At 48.6% G+C, this 17,053-nt stretch overlaps 4 protein-coding genes across 4 annotated transcripts; 2 read left to right on the top strand and 2 right to left on the bottom strand.

Moving 5' to 3' along the window:
* Window positions 1-7,082: 7,082 nt before the first annotated feature.
* PPTG_18011 (hypothetical protein) lies at window positions 7,083-9,026 on the bottom strand (the record flags this gene model as incomplete). Its single annotated transcript, XM_008916064.1, has 2 exons — window positions 7,083-8,614; window positions 8,690-9,026. The coding sequence occupies 2 exons, from the start codon at window positions 9,024-9,026 to the stop codon at window positions 7,200-7,202; spliced, it is 1,752 nt and encodes a 583-aa protein (XP_008914312.1). The 3' UTR covers window positions 7,083-7,199.
* A 2,863-nt stretch (window positions 9,027-11,889) lies between these two features.
* PPTG_18010 (hypothetical protein) lies at window positions 11,890-13,706 on the top strand (the record flags this gene model as incomplete). The annotated part of the gene is made up of 3 exons (XM_008916063.1): window positions 11,890-11,925; window positions 11,992-12,175; window positions 12,256-13,706. 3 exons carry the CDS (start codon window positions 11,890-11,892, stop codon window positions 13,704-13,706), a joined length of 1,671 nt encoding a protein of 556 aa, XP_008914311.1.
* Window positions 13,707-14,501: 795 nt separating this feature from the next.
* Window positions 14,502-15,677, bottom strand: PPTG_18009 (hypothetical protein; the record flags this gene model as incomplete). The annotated part of the gene is made up of 1 exon (XM_008916062.1): window positions 14,502-15,677. The coding sequence occupies one exon, from the start codon at window positions 15,675-15,677 to the stop codon at window positions 14,502-14,504; it is 1,176 nt and encodes a 391-aa protein (XP_008914310.1).
* Window positions 15,678-15,895: 218 nt separating this feature from the next.
* On the top strand, window positions 15,896-16,800 carry PPTG_18008 (hypothetical protein; the record flags this gene model as incomplete). Its single annotated transcript, XM_008916061.1, has 2 exons — window positions 15,896-16,466; window positions 16,532-16,800. 2 exons carry the CDS (start codon window positions 15,896-15,898, stop codon window positions 16,798-16,800), a joined length of 840 nt encoding a protein of 279 aa, XP_008914309.1.
* Window positions 16,801-17,053: the final 253 nt, after the last annotated feature.

Below are 17,053 nucleotides of genomic sequence, written 5' to 3'. Positions count from 1 at the left end.
AAAGCCAACTGGCGCTTCACCACACTAGCGCTCAGACAATGACACAGAGTTTGTGAACAAGACAGTGGACAAGATCTGACAGCAGAACGGCATCTTGCACCAGAAGGCTGTTCCATACAGGCCCCAGCAGAACGGTGTGACGGAAATAATAAACCGCACGATCATGGAGAAGTCTCGGAGCATGCTTCATTACAAGGAAGTGCCAACGGAGTGGTGGGCTGAGGCAGTGAGCACTGCAGTGTACTTGACTAATCGGTCGACGAACACTATGCACCCAGCGAGGACTCCGTACGAACTGGTGTACCAGACGAGACCTCCACCTGCGAGTATTCGGGTCGGTCGGATATGCTCACGTTGACAAGTCGAGACGTATGTTGGAACCGAAGAGTTCAAATGTCTCTTCCTTGGCTACGCCGACGACTCAAAAGGATACCGAGTGTTCGATATGGAGTCGAACAAGGTGAAGATGTCATGATCGGTTAGGCTGGACGAACGAGAGGTTAATGGTGTTTACGACACAACATCCAGCGAGAACTCGCCAGCCATTGTGGTGACGCGGGATACCGACGTCTCGGTGGTGCCGGACCATACCGATCACTCAGTGGACGATGAACCGATGGAAGCATCGGAGGAGCATGTAGAAGATGCGGACATGCAGGAGGTGGAGCAACTGAAACCGGTACAAAAGCTGACTCCCTACAGAGGACTCGCTAGACCGAAGGCCACGGATAATATGGTCTTTCATCCAGAGCCAAGACGTGTCCAGCGTCTAAGGGAACCCGTATTACTCTTTCGCGATGGCTCATAACACAACGAGGAATCCAAGGGGAACGGCAACGACGACCTAGACAACGACGACCACTTCTGGCCACCATCGCCGAAGCGACCGAGGGTCGACGAGGACAGCCTACTGGCGAAAGCAGTGCTAGCGTATGCAGCTAGTGTCGGTGACGCTAACGACGCGTCAACAACGTACCAGCAGGCCATGCAGAGCGGCGAGGCCTCGGAGTGGGTAAAGCCATGAACTTGGAGTTCAAGACACACGCGGACAATGGATCGAGGACACTGGTCCGACGGACAACGAGTACTCGTCTGATCGGATGCCGGTGGGTTTTCACTAAAAAGCGAGATGAGCATGGGCGAATCGCTCGATACAAGGCTCGACTCGTGGCAAAAGGCTTCAAACAGAAGTTTGGTGTGGACTGCTTGGACACGTTCTCACCGGTGGCCAGCATGAACTCAATCCGAGTTGTCTTGGCAGTGGTGGTCGCGGAGGGGCACCGAGCAATTGGATGCGGACACGGCGTTTCTAAACAGCGATCTCGAGGAGCGCGTATACGTGGAGGTACCCTTTGGAATCACCAACGCTCAGAACATGATATGCAGACTAGACAAGCCATCTATGGTTTGAAGCAGGCAGCGAGTGCTTGGCACAAGACCATCCACCAAGTGTTCATGAAGATCGGTTTTCGCAGCTGTGGTGCCGACGATTGTGTCTATGTGAAGGCCAAGAGGACGCGTTGGTGTATGTATGCCTCGATGTGGACGATTTGATTATTGCTGCGAGGACTCGTGAGAAGATCCAAGTTGTCAAGGCAGCGCTGAAAAGTGCGTTCAAGATGAAGGAGCTAGGTGAGGCCAAGTTCATTGTTGGAATGGAGATCGACCACAACCACTCGTCGATGACGCTCATGATCAAGCGGACTCGCTATATCGACGACGTGGTGGAGCGATTCCACCAGAAGGACGCCAAGGTGGTGGTGAACCCGTGTGCGTCGGGGCTAAAGCTCACAAGTGCACACTCGCCGACGACTCAAGTGGAGCAGCGGGAGATGCAGAGTAAGACCTACCGAGGTCTCATCGGGTGTCTTCCGAACATCGCGACGTGTACTCGTCCGGACGTGGCATACATCGTGACGCAGCTGTCACGATTTCTCGAGAACCCTGGGCAGCAGCACTGGAAGGCTGCGATTTGAGTGCTGAGATACCTGAAGAGCTCTCGAGAGCACGGCATTGTCTATAACGGCAAGTCAAGGAAGCACAAGTTGACGGCGTACACGGACGCAGACAGAGACAGTAACCTCGATGACCGTCGATCGATATGGTGATGATCATCGGAGCTCCAGTGATATTCAAGTGGAAGTACCAGCGCACGGTGGCGTTCAGCTCGGCGGAAGCAGAATACATGGCTCTTGGGCTATGCACACAAGAGGTGCTGTGGGATCGAGCCATGCTGAAGGATCTTGGTCACGAGCAAGTGGGACCCACCGAGGTTTGGAAGGACAATCAAGGAGCGATAGCTCTAACTAGCAATGCCGGCTACAACGCGCGAACCAAGCAAGCATCATTTCATCCGAGAGAACGTGGCGCGTGGCGTCATTCAAGCCAAGTACGTGGCGACTGAAGACCAGGTCTCAGACATGCTGACCAAGGTGTTGGGAACCAAGCGGCTCAAATATCTGTTGAGCGCTGGTGGAGTACTCACCAAAGCTGCTACGCACTAGTAGCGAGTGGGAGTGTTGATATGGTGCGCGACGAGTGCTCGCAGTTTGTCCATGTGGACGGATATAGCAATGATGAGCCCACCACGAGGACTCAACGGATGATGGCGAAGGCTCGGAGGCTACCAGAAAGGACTCATCAGCCGATGGTGAAGCAGATCCGACGGCCGTAGGAAGCGGAGAGGATTGTGAGTGGACGAGCATAGTGAAGGCAAGTTAACGAGGCGTTTGAGGTAATCAAGTTGATGAGAGGAACATAGGGAGCGCAGGGAGCACAGGAGAGGATAGGAATATTTGTAAGCAGTTTAAGGAGATAAATCTAATCTCACTTCAGCTTTTTCCCCTACTACGAGCACTCAAAACCATCATGTTTGCCGCCTGCCACGACCTCGGAGCCACCGGCACAATGTGCGCCTTTGCTCACCATCATTTTGCGCGAGCCGTCACCTCCCCATGTCTCACAACAGCTCGCGCCTTGCTCATCACCCTCATTTTGTCGCCGGAACTGCTCACACATCCTGCCCTCACCACGGAAGTCCGATTTTGCGTTATGCGTAGCAAATGTAGTGTCACGCAGACACCGACGGTCGACTCGTCCAAAGGCACAACACCTGAAGAATTTTAACTTCTGTCTGTACTTGCAAGCAAGGGTAGAGTGTGCCGATAATGATGCTATCATTGTTGGGTGTCAATGCTACTCCAAGAAGATTGTGCCAGAATCTACTCAAAGGTAAACCTGGTTCTCCGTCATTTTGTTTGCTTTGGCTATTTATGGATGGTTGTCAACCGGAGGTTGCAAATATTACAGGTCGGGCGGCCGTACCCACCCGTAAGTATTAGACACACGAAGAGGATGTCCGTGTCCAACCGATTCGAAACAGAGGATGCCCATACCCACCCGCCGGAAACTTCGGTTGGCCGCAATCTAGTCACAGAGTATCGATACTGGATCGCGCAACCAGGATATCGTCGAGGACGTACGGGTTTAAAGTTGTCCTCTTCTTTCCAAATGCATTCCCGGCGTCAGAAAAGTTGCTTTCAGACATAGCGCTTGACGCTGGAATACACAGAACCGAACGCACAACAAGCCCGAGTACTGGAAAGGGTGCTAAATCACCATCGGAAGAAGTGTAAATCACTTTGTGCCACCATTTAAGTAGATCAAAATCCAGTAGCTCTGTATGACCATAATAGCAGGTTATCTCCATGTATTCAGGTGACTCACGCTGATAGTCGCACTTACTTTCGTCGTCATCATCTGAATCATCAGAAATGTCGTTAAGTGAGAATTCATGATTGGGCTTCAGCTTCTTTTGTTGTGGTTCAGACACATGCTGATCGTGAGGTTTTGGCAGTTTATCCATAATCTTCCGCATCTTTAATAAGATAGTCCTTCTCGCCATAGTGAGTTTGTGTTCATCTACTTCATATTTGTGTAGTTTGTGCTTTCTACGAGGGTCGAGCAGTGCAGCCACATCATGTACAGTGTCCAAGCTCCAATTGGGCATCCCATGATCGGAAATTAGCTGCTTCAATGCGGTAAGAGATGGTGAATCGTATTTAACAGCCTCATCCGTATCTCCACGCAGTCGATCACCACGCTGAGGCGCGTGTACAGGCAGATGGCGTTGTAGTTTGTGTTTAGCATACACAAGGAGATGCAAAGTTGGTTTTTCCAGCACTCTAAGGAGCGTGTAGCAGTCTGGAAAGGCTGTAAAAACAGCACCAGCTATTCTAAAAGAGCTCGATCGATGCGTTTCAGATAGGAGAATCTGTCTCGCGCTGTTAGCATTGGTCCCAAACCGTCATAGTTATCCAGCACACTGGCCAGCATAAGTAGAAGTGAATTCCACCGCGTAGTATTCTCCTGTTTGAGTGTCTTTGGTAGTTCTTTCTGCATATTTGACCGCTTTACATAAACCACGAGCTCTTTGCATGCATCGATCAGGTAAAATACTTTTGGGGCATTGTCACGGTACTTATAGAAGTTCCGCAACTGCACTCCAGACACTCGTTTTGTGGTCTTGCTTAGCACGGTTGTTATCATAGTTGCTATCTTGTGGTCCAAGCATGCTAACCACGCATACCTTGATGGTAATCCGTCGTCACAGCACATATTGGACCCACTATCGCTGACGACGGTGCATAGATCATCATCACCAATGCAGAAGCGCCTCAAGCACTCGGTGAATGCTTCCAAAACGGAAATTGCAGTGTGAGACTCTACATCAAATGGCTTGACTTGTAACACACGAGAATGTAGACGAATGTATTCATCAATAAAATGAACCGTTACCGAGAGAAAAGACATCTTCCTTGTCGTATCAGTCCACAGATCAGTAGTAAAACCCGCACCAATGTTGTTCTTGAAGTGTGATGTCAGCATACGTGCTACTTGTTCTCGGGTTAAGAAGCTGTATCGATCACATACTTTTGTATTGTGTTCCAACAGGCAACAAATGATCAAGACCAACTGGGGCCTTCATCTGTACACCAATATCAATCAGAACACTAGCAAGATACCGGAAACCTCGTCCTTCGCAAAGTGAAAATGGCCGCAGGTCATGACAGCACATCTTGGCAATGGCCTGGGAAACCTTCTGCTTGTCCTTCGTTGAAGCAGCCATTGGTGTCACAAAAGAACTCATTGAACCCGCTTGAGCGTTTGCTTCACGAATGGAGCATGATTTGGTGTGATTATTCAACGTAGACGTACCATTTCCTCTAGAGAAAGTGAATATCTGATAACACGCTCTGCATGCAACAAAAGTAGATTTTCCAACGGAAAAGTGCACACCTGTTGACTTCTCCACGACATGAGAGAAATAATCCCAGCACTTTGATGTGCCAGTTGACGTCTCAGAGAGAAGTGAAAGCACGATTTTGTCCGGCTTGGACTCATTTTGCATTAACTCACGCTTGATCTCAGTCTTGATCGATGACAAATCTTTTTTGGCTCTAATTTTTTGTAGTTGTTTTACTCTGTAGCTTGAAAGGTCGTCACGGTTGGTAGTGGCTGCGCTCTCGTCATCACGACCGGTCCGGAATACGAAAGCGTCCATGTCTTGAGCTGCAGATGCTAGAGTGGTGGAAATGAAGTTAGAGTGATAGCAAAGAAAAAAATAGTTTGTCTAATAGCTCGGAAATTCGCAACCGACCGCTGTCGAAATTAGGTTGCCCGTAACTGCCCGACGCGCAACTACTTCTGCCTTCGGTTGCCCGCGGCCACACGTGGGTGCGGTTAAACGGTTTGTTCACGGGTACGGGTAACCGTTTGCAGCCTCTGCTGTCAACCCCAACGGGCACTTCAAATATCGGATAAACTACGAGTGTTACACGAGCGTTGCGAGTAATTCTAACAGGTACTTAGTTGTAATCTTCTCTGGATGGGTCAACGCTCACGGATAATGTAAATATCGAATATATTGTTTTATATAACAAACCAAATAAATTAGAGAGCGGGTTGGTGTCTATATCGAGTTGAAATAGATATTAGTAATCAAAGGATTACTACGTCATTACAATTCCAGGACTCTGGATATAGAATCCAGAGAATTACGTGCAGTTGCCTATTGCAGGAACATGAGACCGTCACCGACAGGGTCAACATTCACATGGGTGATTCAAAAGCAATACATTTATAAATGATTAGATGTATTTGGTAACAACATGCTATCAAAGACTCACAGTACTTGTACAGCAATGTAAACGATTGCCTACCATTTAATTTACGGAGAAGTATGCTTTTCAAATGTCTGTAATGATATCAATTTTACAAAATCATTCACTGAGAAAGAGCAAAAGAATTGATGTACGATTAGTCTGATCTCCGTTAGACTCTGAAATAAAATTCAGAAAAGTATTATTGCAATAATATTTGTTGAAATAATTTTGCTAACAACTAATTCTTTCCGAAATGTATTACTATTTTCCTATCGCTGGCGTGTAGGTAGTGCAGGCAGCCACGAGGAGGCGTAAAGCGGTTCTGTTTTGAATGTCAAACCGGCTGCAAACATCCCCAAGAAATTGTGTTTGACGGAAAGATCCCCAAGGCTGCGAACCATCTCAGAATGGCTGACGCTATAATATCCGCGGATGGAAATGCGCGCTATATATTTTTGCATACAGAGCGAAAATTACGAAACTTCTGGGTATTTCTCGTACGGTACATTTTATAAACAAAAGTCTGTTCTTCTTGGTTGGGAGATGAGCGAGACAACATCAAGATAGTCGTTATCTGCGGAGGTGCTGTCGGGAACGTTGATATTCGGAATGTCGTTGAGGGGTGTTCATTATGAGCAGGCCCAAACTGAATCCGAGAACAGAGCGGGGAATAATTTCTAGTAGCCAATCAACAAGCTTTATCTGGATTAGTTGGATTAGTTATGCTTTCGGGCAGTTAAGCCAACTAGCATTATTTGGAGCCGGTCCTACCGTTTAAAGGGACCCAGTATTTTAGAGGAGCCATCCACTCTAACACTTCGGGTCCTTTCCAAATCGCGAGCACGGGCTCCGGCTCGGGTCGTCCCTCCCATGCATTTGATAAAGCTCTGAAGGTACTGCTTTCCGAATGGAAACAGAGTGTATTCAATGTAACAACGTGTAATTTTTATGGTAGTAACTCTTTTGGTAGTTTTTTTAGACAAGCTTGACACGGTTGTATTCCTTCGTACACCGATCATAGCTTCCTGGACTTGTTTAAGCGGATTCTTCTGTTTGACTGAAGCTAGCGTTGTAGACACCGTCGTACACTTCGTCAGTGCTGAAGAAACCTTGAACATACTCAATCGGAACCGTCAGATTAAACGGAGGCATTTCATCGATGCACGACCGGTCCATACGCTGCAGATCACCGTTATTCTTGACGTACGATACTAATAGTTCCATGCCGCAGTTCAGGCTGGTACCGTTGATATCAGCACCAAACGGGGTGGACACTGTAGCGACGTGGGCCGCGTAGTCGAACGTGATGAGCTCCTTCTTTTGACAGTCAAGCGCATCAAACAGATATTCCGCATACTTATGGGGTGTCTGTGGATCCAGTTTCCCACTCAAGAGCAGCACACTTGCCTGGGTGGATACGATAGCCCTCTTGTTCCAGTACTGGTCGCGCTGATAAATGATTCCTTCACCTTCATAGTTGGCGAGATTTAGCTCTTTACATGCCGGAGACTTCTCTTTCGAGAAAGCGCAATACAATGAATTTAGTGAATACATTCCATCGGTAATACTCGCATTCGTAAAGCGCGACTCCATCTCGGAGGTGGAAGGGGTTGGCGTCTCCCACATGTCAGAGAAGATTATCAGATAGTAGAGCAGAGTCGATTGGAAGGGGTCGTCTTGACTTGTACTGGAAAAAAAAGAATCTATACCCGCGAAAAAGTGGGTCATGGCGTCCACATCGTTGGTGTCGCACCGACTCAGTCTGTATACAATTGGCGGAATGATCGTTCGCGCTGTTGTATCCTTCAACAGTACGGCTAGCCTCTGTCGAAGTGCATGCGATGGCAAAGTATCAGTCGAATTGCTCAGTAAAGTAGCACAAGTTGAGTTGGGGTTGTTATCAAGTCTTGTCATCAGATCTTGGAGCGCGACAGACAGGTTTGCGGACTGGAAATGGGAACTGCACGTGATGTCTTGCGCACACAGCTCCATAAAATAGTCACCCACTTTGCCAAAGTCTGCATCCCACATTGAATAGTACTGGAACTTGTTACCCGACGCCCCTGAAGTGGTTGCAATGCCGTCCAGGACGTATCCATTAACGGTTGGTGGGCTCAAGTGCATAAGACGTTCCACCACGACCGTTCCGTAGCTCACGCCATAGACGATAGAACTCGCACCATTCGAAAACTTGGAGATGAATGCCGATATATCTGTAGCAGCGCTAGTCGTTGAGAACGACGCGAGGTCACCATATTTCATCCGCAGATCTTTCGCGCATGCAGGAACTTCGGATGGATCAATCTCACGACCCAACGTAGAGCCCGTCATCGTGGTTTGAGCTGCAACACAGTCAAACAGCGTACTGCGTCCAGTGCCGCGGTGGTCCATCGTGTACACGTTGACTGCCCCGGCTAATTTGGCGTGGAGCTCCATCATGCTGGATTCCACTGCAAAGAATATCAATAGCACCGTTAATTATTTTGCAACGTAAACTAATACAATGCCCGTAGCATGGTACTTACACGAAGTGGAGGAATAACCAGGACCACCTTGGACCAGCCAAACATTGTGGGCTGTCTTGGTATCAGCTGCTGTCGCTGGAATCCGCTTCACGAAAATGTCAACGGTAGGCTCTGCAAACTCGGATATCTCACAGATCCCAGGGTAGCACAGTGGGGCAGTGTAGATAGCACACTCCGCATCTCCACCTTGACTACTAGAGCCCCCTGACTCCGAAAACGTAAACTTATGACAAGGATACCATCCATTCAGAGGGTGGTCGAAAATTCCGCTCGATGTTGCCGAGGAATATCCAAGTAGGCTGATCACGGTCATCAGGAACACGCGATAAAGTTGCATGATGAATCTTTGAAAATGTCGTTTGGGTGTTGCCAGAAGCCGACGAATTGAAAAATGATTCGAGGTCGGAGGTGGTTAGTGTTCTGGATTTCCTACATGGAAATGACTTGGTGCTGCGTCTTGACGACACTAAATTGAAGGTTTGACGGTGTGGACATGTTTGCGTACGAGGACTCTCCTGAATTATGCTCACCGTAAACTCTCTTGTCTTTACGTAAGTACTTGCGACAATCGTGAAGCATATGAATGGTAAAATGATCAATATATTGCACCCACAATACGTCTCTACTCTAATGGAGTCAGCATTCAAAACATTACCAAACCTAACTGAATCTTTTAAGGCGTTGACTACCCGACTGCATATCAATGTCTCATCCCATGATTATGTAAGACAACAAATGCTGTAATTTGGAAAAGCATTTTTGCTCTAAGTAAGTAACGAATTGAAGATACCATTACAGATCAACAACGGGAGGTGTCCCCAGTCGATACAGCTCATGTGCCTACATGCAGCGAATTCCTAGTCGATCCTTGGCATCATCACCCATCATCCCAGCAGTTTGTATTGTACGGTAATTCAACGTTTGAACGACTGAATGTACAAGACACTATGTATAAGTGCATGCATCTTGTCGAAACAATTTCCAAGCCACACACTACGCACAGAAAGATGCTTTAAACTAGAGGCGGTAATGAGCGGGTGTGGGGAGCGTAGCCGAACCAAATCCGAGCGGAGTGCCCGCTATGCAGGGGCACTTGGTATATGTGTGGGCGGGCCCATTCGGCGAGCTCTTCAGCGAGCGGACTTGTTTCGCTGAGAGGATTCTTCAACCCCCAGATCTTTTTCAATAGTGGGCCTTCCGAGGACAGCCTGCATACCTATGCGGTTCATAAATCAAATCTGTACAAGACAGCGCCGATAGATATCATTTTTTTTATAATACGGAACACACCTACGGAACTTGCTCGGTGATGATGCCAGCAGTGTTGTGCAATCAACTATTGAAATCAATATATTGCTACGCCAGTACTGTATTTCAATACTTTAATTGTTGTTGCTATTATGTTGGTGATACATTTTCTGTCCAGTACTTATTCATTTAAGTACGAATTACATTCCCCATAATCTAACCAAGTCTACTATTTTGACCAATGCAATACATATTGATAGAATACTAATTGTGACGCCAAAGCAGATATCAATCAATTTTTCAATGCTATTGTCCCAACGCTGGTTGACAGACTTCGTAGTAAACGTATTTTTTGTACCAAAAGCCATTCAGTATAGAATAACATTAAAAATTGAAACATTACTAGTGAACTCTGATGCTTGTAATCTCTACTGCACACTAACTAGCTGTTATTGATACTATCAAACGTCTCCATCTGGTATCTCATAGTGCTAAACAACTGCGACTAACTTCATTTGTCTTCATTAACCAATAAGGCATTTACATTCCCAGCCGCATTAACTCCATCTCGAATAGTCTTCGTGTACTTTCAATCTTCGAACAACATCATCAACAACAGCAAAAACATTTGCAACATCACATCAAGAATCTTGGAAGAACTATGTATGTAATGGAGATTACTTAAGTAAGCTACCGCTGTTAAAGTGGTTGACCTTTCCTTTGTAACAGGAATGTGATTTGACTGGCTGCAAGTTGTTTATTAACAATCAATAACAGTAAACTTCATTCACAAATGTAGCGATCCTAAAACGTACAAACGACTAATATCAACAAATCATTTTTTGTATGTACAGAAACACCCTTATTTTGGTATACTGTTTGGCCAAAATTGCTAGGTGGAACGAAGTCTGAATCCTGCCCTGCTTCTAAGGTATGGCGGATTTCACCGTCGTTGCCTGTAGTTTTAGTTAGGTTTTGATGAGGTACACTACAGTCATTTAGCCTAACTAAGGCGATGCCTGTTAATGATATGAAACGCAATCACGGTGTGGGGATTGTACCAGACGACTAAAACGCATGCTGCCGCCACAGTCGACGGCGACGACGTGAAGACAACGACCTACCTACATCTACTCCTGAATGCTGGAGGACCGCATAAAAATTGGACTTCGTATACGACTGCGTGTGTGCCGCATCATCAGCGGCTTTCGTCAGCCAGCACCAATCGTTGCTGCTGCGGAACTGGAGCGTGTTGCACGCTCCCTGTGGGGCAATTAGAAGCAGGTAACCAGACTGAGGAGCTATTTGTTTCAATAAACTCACTTCGCAACTTACTTTGAAGCGTGCAAACGTCATCCACGGTCGGCCCTAAAAGATTTGCAAGTTGCGATCGCAATAGCTGAATCAAAAAGATAAAAAAACGATTTTGCCAAAATGTTTGCGTGCAAGTACAAGTTGTTGGTAATCAGCCTGTAGAAACCGGGTTGGAAACACGATGATTCTAATGTATCCAATATCTCTTCAAATGTTTTACCCGCGACGGTGGTACAATATCGGCCATAAGGCCCTGTTAGATACTAATATCAAGTGTAGCGTTATCCATTTAAAATTCTCACCGATAACCATTTTCGGTTACATGTACATGTGCTTTATACAGAAATACGTCAGAGATCCTTTTAGTCAAGTGACAAAATTTGAAACTCTGATTAAGTATTCTCTGCTGGACAATGACGAATGTTCAACATACACATCATTATTCAGCTCCCACATCCGATGAACTTGTCATCTGGCCAACAGGCTCTATAGTATATCCCAGAAGATTAGTTTAATTACGCAATCGCTACGTCGTGCTCGCAGAGACGAAAATGGAATCTCGTTTCCACCAAATCAAAACACCACTTTCAGAATTCCTCCGTGGCCATACCAGCTCACATTGTCGCCTGAAAAACGAGATGCTGCTTTATCGCGCGGCGATGGTTGCTGTGGCCGTAATTTTTGGACAAACTACTGCCCAGGAAGCCAGGGTGACCGATTGGAAATCGTGTCCCGATTAGACGTTTTCCGACGCAGGGAGCTCGAGTGCTGGTAATGCTGAGTGCGCTATCTACAATGCGCCTTTGTGCCACCCTGGTACAATCGAGATTTTCGTGAAGCGGTTCACAGCCAAGACTGGTGATCCAACCAAGGCATTGAATGTGTGGCTCGTTCAGGGCGGCCCTGGGTATTCGTCTACCACACGTTCGTTTGGCTTTTAGTTTGATCTGTGTGTCACTTGCATTTTTAAACTAATCGTGCGTGTTTTATTGTGTGTTGGGTAGTGGAACCGACGATGCTTGATTTGTACAATCAATTACAAGGAAAAGTGAACGTGTACACAATGGACCATCGTGGTACTGGCCGTAGTACCCGCTTCGACTGCGCTGCCATGCATAAGGCAGCTTCGGGATCGGGGTCAGGTGGCCAGATGAGCCCGTTAGAAGTTGCTTCGTGCGCAAAGGAACTACAGTTCAAGTATGGAGATCTGTCTTCGTTTTCCATGACCAGTGCTGCTACCGACGTTGCCAATTTCATCTCCGAGTACACGAACCGTGAGAACACTATCGTATACGGTGTGAGTTACGGAACAGCCTTGGTGGAACGACTCATGCATTTGAATACACCGATGGTGTCCGGCTACGTCCTTGACGGTATTGCCACAACATCAGGAGCATCGGCGGATCCATTTCCTTACATATCGTTTTGGGACATCGACTACGGTGAAGTGGGAGACTCTTTTCTCGACTTGTGCGATCAAACTAAAGCATGCAGCCGGTACTTCAAGTCAGAAACGTTGTCTTCAACATTGCTCCGAGTATTTAGGAATGTTGACAAAAATCCCAGCTCGCCGTGCGCTCAGCTACTAATTTCAACGGATACGGGACACAATCAGACTAGCGAGCCTCCATCGTTCTCTCTCCGTCGAATTTTCGGATTGCTACTGGTATTTTCTTACATGAGAACGCTTATTCCACCGGTTGTTCACAGGTTTAACCGGTGTGCACCAGATGATGTTAAAATTTTGACTGAACTCACATCGAGTCTTAAATCCTCTACAAAGACCCAAGACGACGCATACAAATCAATGCTGTTGTATTATCTTATTATTTTCTCGGAAATGTGGGAAACACCTGCGCATTCCAGCCAAACTATGAGAAAACGATTTGCGGACACGAGAATCTCCGATGGAGGATTTTACGAAGTGGATGGTGGCGGTATTTACAGGTTGAATTCGCTGTATTGCGCTTTCTCTAAAGAGACTTCTCCTGCTTGCAATGGACTCAAAGGGGGAAATTATACCTCAAATGCCATCATATACGAACGTGACGAATACTGGAACAAAAGTGCAATAATTCCAAACCAAGCAAGTGTTTTGTTACTCAGTGGCAAGTTAGACCCGCAGACGCCACACAAGTATGCCGAGTATCTGCTCGAAGTATTGGATGGTGAAAACAAGGAGCTCATTGCTTTTGACTATGCTGCCCATGGTACTGTTATACCCACCCAGCACGTGGAGAGGGACTCGGATAGCGAGATGTGTGGAATGAAGCTGCTTGCATCGTATGTCAAGAATTCTGGAGATCTAGCCCTTCTTGACAAGACGTCTCTGGATAAGATGCTGAGATTTAATTGGACGATTCCGACAGATTATCTGTACGGCTACTTCGGCACCGATGAACCATACAATGGCGCGTACATCCCGAGCGCGAGTACGCAATACTCTGACGAGTGAACTGATGAGGCGCCTGTGTGCAGCGCGCAGTAAATATTGCCGGCAGTCTACATTTTTCAAAACATATTGGTGAGAAAAAAACTACAATGTTTCTAGCCCTTTCATTCCAACCTCAATTAGGCAATTGAAACGCACGAATAAATCTCCTGTGAAACTTTAACGCAAGGTCTGAGGTAGGCGTAATTGCTTGTACTCGATCCCGGCAGAGATACTATATTAGACCGAAGATTATCCAATCAAAAATTTATTTTTAATACCAGGTTTCTTCAGTGCACGGAGCAGTTCTACCCGACCTACGTCGACGAGATGAGTTTATCGTGAGTGGGATAGCCGGTTCGAGTTCGATTCGTTTGGGTGAAACAACTGCACTGTAAAATCCACAGTTGGGAGGGTTCGATTTGAGAACCCTCTTTTTTGATTCAGATCCAGCCGTTTCGATAGTTTTAGCTTTCTGAAATAGCTATTGGTTATTTTAGGAGCCGCACAACAATAAGTCAACCACAAAGTAAGTTCCATGCTCAGCATACTTGTGTGTGTCAAGCCATTTGTCGCGGTCTTCCTCCTTAGTGTCGGGGTCGTGTATCTAGCAGACCGACGTAGGAACGAGAATTAGCACAATAACTATTAGAGTAACTTGATATATTCCGAATGCTTCTTGTTTAAGAAGGAAAAACACGACTGAGCCTCTCCCTACAGTCTCCCTACGACCCAGAAGCTCCTTGCTAACCCACAGATCATCCCCACGTAGCGGTCCACTGCGAGGTACCTCTCCATTCTCTCCCTGTTGGTCTCACTCTAGACGTGGAACGCGGCCGTCTGCTCCCTATACCCCTGTTCGTGTGATGTAGCTCGTGGTCCTTGTAGCGAGCAGACCTTCTGAATACAGTCCGCGAGAATGGCGAGACCCCCAGCTAGCTGTAGACCGTGACAATTCTCCCCGACCGACCCTCGGCGTCCCCGCCGAGCCGCTCCGCCTAACGACGGCCGCACGGTCTTATCAGCAGCCACGTCAGGAACGCCATCCGTCGGCGTTCCATCCGGAGTCACGCCCGCAGCTCGAGTCTCCGTCGGCGTTCCAGCCGAAATCGCGCTCGCAACTCGAGTCCTCGTCGGCGTTCCTTCTATCTGCACCCCACGCAGACGTGCCAGATTAGCACGTTCCCTTTCCTCGTGGCGTTCCTTACGCCCTGCGAGTCCGTCCCACTCCCGCTTCGCGTTGGACCTCAGCCCTGTCGTCCTGTTGGGGCGGCACGCCCAGTAGTAATGTAGCCCATGGCTATAGGACCCCATCGCTAGAACCGCCACGCTCCAATAATAACTCTCCATCGCGACCTCGAAATAGACGTCAACCACGAACACCGCCAAAATCATGCCGATCGGTCCTCCCAGCACGCCTTCAACGCTCTCATACACCAACCGTGGTAAATATATCATCAGGGACGATAGTAGTGAGACCGCCAAGTAGACACCCATCAGGAAGTCACCCGCCCTTTCGACCATCGCTACCATAGCTTCCGCTGTCGCTCTGACGTATCTGCAAGTCGATCCCCAGAGGAGTTGGACCGCGTCAGGCACGAACAAACAGCAAGAGTGGTGGAACGCCTCGCACCATCTTAGGCACAGCCTTCCCGTTATCCCAAATCGCGACTCGTAATCTTGCAGTACGGCGATAGGAATCAGGAACGCCAGCGAAACTAAGGCGCACGCATATTCGAGCGGAGGAAGAGCCAACGTGTTAGCGTTCCTCGCGGCTTCCAGGTACCTATCACCACAGGTGTAAGCGAAGAAGTAGACAGCCAGCCCACTTTCAACGGCGCTATCTAAGAACGCCCACGAGACGTTCCTCAGCGGGGTGGTCACTACCCACATTACGATGCCCGCGATAGCACTGCCAACTAGGGCCCAGCGGTTCGTCGTTCCCGTCACCTTCCTCAGCTCCGCCGCACCAGCCCACGTTAGCCACCTCTCCATCGTTTGTTAGTTTCCGAAATGGACCTCCAACCGTCGTTCACAGCCAGGACAGATGTCCCACCCGGCGCCTCTTCGCCCGGGGTCAATACCCTTCATAGCGTTTCACTTCAACGTCCTTTCGCAGGTGGCGAGCCCCTGGCGTACCTACCAGCAGCCACTAATCCTCATCGGCATGGGATCCTTCAGTTCCCAATTTTCCCCCGATCAACACCACCACCATGACGACTAAGTTCACCACCGCCGAGCTTAAACGGTTCCGCGCCTTCCTCGAAGCGGCCATTGATCGCGAAGAGCACGGTCCCTCCTCCGACGACGCGGACGCTCTCAAGCGGCAATTCTGGGGCAAGATACGCGTGCTCCTCGGAGTTAACGGTATGTCCACTGGCCTCCCTCATCTCGACCAATTAGTCGAAGACGTCCTCCAAGGTAAGGCGAATGCCGGCCTCCAAGGCCCGATCGTGATCCTGCCGGCCGCGCCCGGCGTTCCAAGCGCAGCACCCCCGGTCATGACTCAGTCAGCTTCGCCCAGCGTTCCAGGTCCCGCGTCTTCGAACTTGCTATCCAATAAGTCCTCGGGCAAGAAACCCGCGAAGTCTTCTAAGAAGCCCGCCAAACGGAAAGCCAGCACCGGCGACACTGGCACTAAGTCGTCTGCCAAGAAACCACGCGCTGCCCAGGAGTTGACGCTCCCTTCCTTTGACTACGCCAAGCTACTGGAAGTGAATCCTAACGCTCCTCGGGTCGTGCGCACCGCGATTGCTATCGTCCTTCACAAGGCCGAGGAAGCTGGTAAGGCCCCTTGGCGTCTGGCGTACCCCTGGTCGGGTCGACCCTTTTGGTATGACCCTGCCGAGAATCAAGACATCCATCGGGCACACTGGCGGTTCTGAATGACCCACCGGCGTTCCATGTCCCTCTCGAGACAACCGCTGCTCAGTATAACCGTCGCAAGCTCAAGATGCGGGCCTCTCATGCTCGTCTGTCCTTCACGAGTCTTTGCATCGAGACGTGGGGCTTCTACGCGTTCCTCGAGAGGCCGGAGAAGCGTCCTGAAATGTTCTGGCTCCGAGGTCAGCCCGGCAAATCTCCACGCGGAGGTCGACAGCCCCAAGGACCCATTTGACGAGGATCTTGCTGTGCTCCACGACAAAGATCCGGCCAGATACGAGGCCACACTTGAGAACGCACTCAATCCAGCGAAGGTAGACGCTTTCGGATATCCGCAAGTGCTCTCTTTCCGGACGTTCCGACGCAACTCGGGCAGACCCCTCTCCTTGCGATCTGCGTCCTCGAAGGCTCTGATCAGCGTTCCAAACTCGGGTGCCAGCGCCGCCCGAGACAGCCAGAACGTCTCGTACGTTGCTGTCAGTACTAGA

Source organism: Phytophthora parasitica (assembly GCF_000247585.1).
Source record: "Phytophthora parasitica INRA-310 unplaced genomic scaffold supercont2.79, whole genome shotgun sequence".
NCBI classification, from domain to species: domain Eukaryota; phylum Oomycota; class Peronosporomycetes; order Peronosporales; family Peronosporaceae; genus Phytophthora; species Phytophthora nicotianae.
This window is presented reverse-complemented; position numbering and strand designations above follow the sequence as displayed.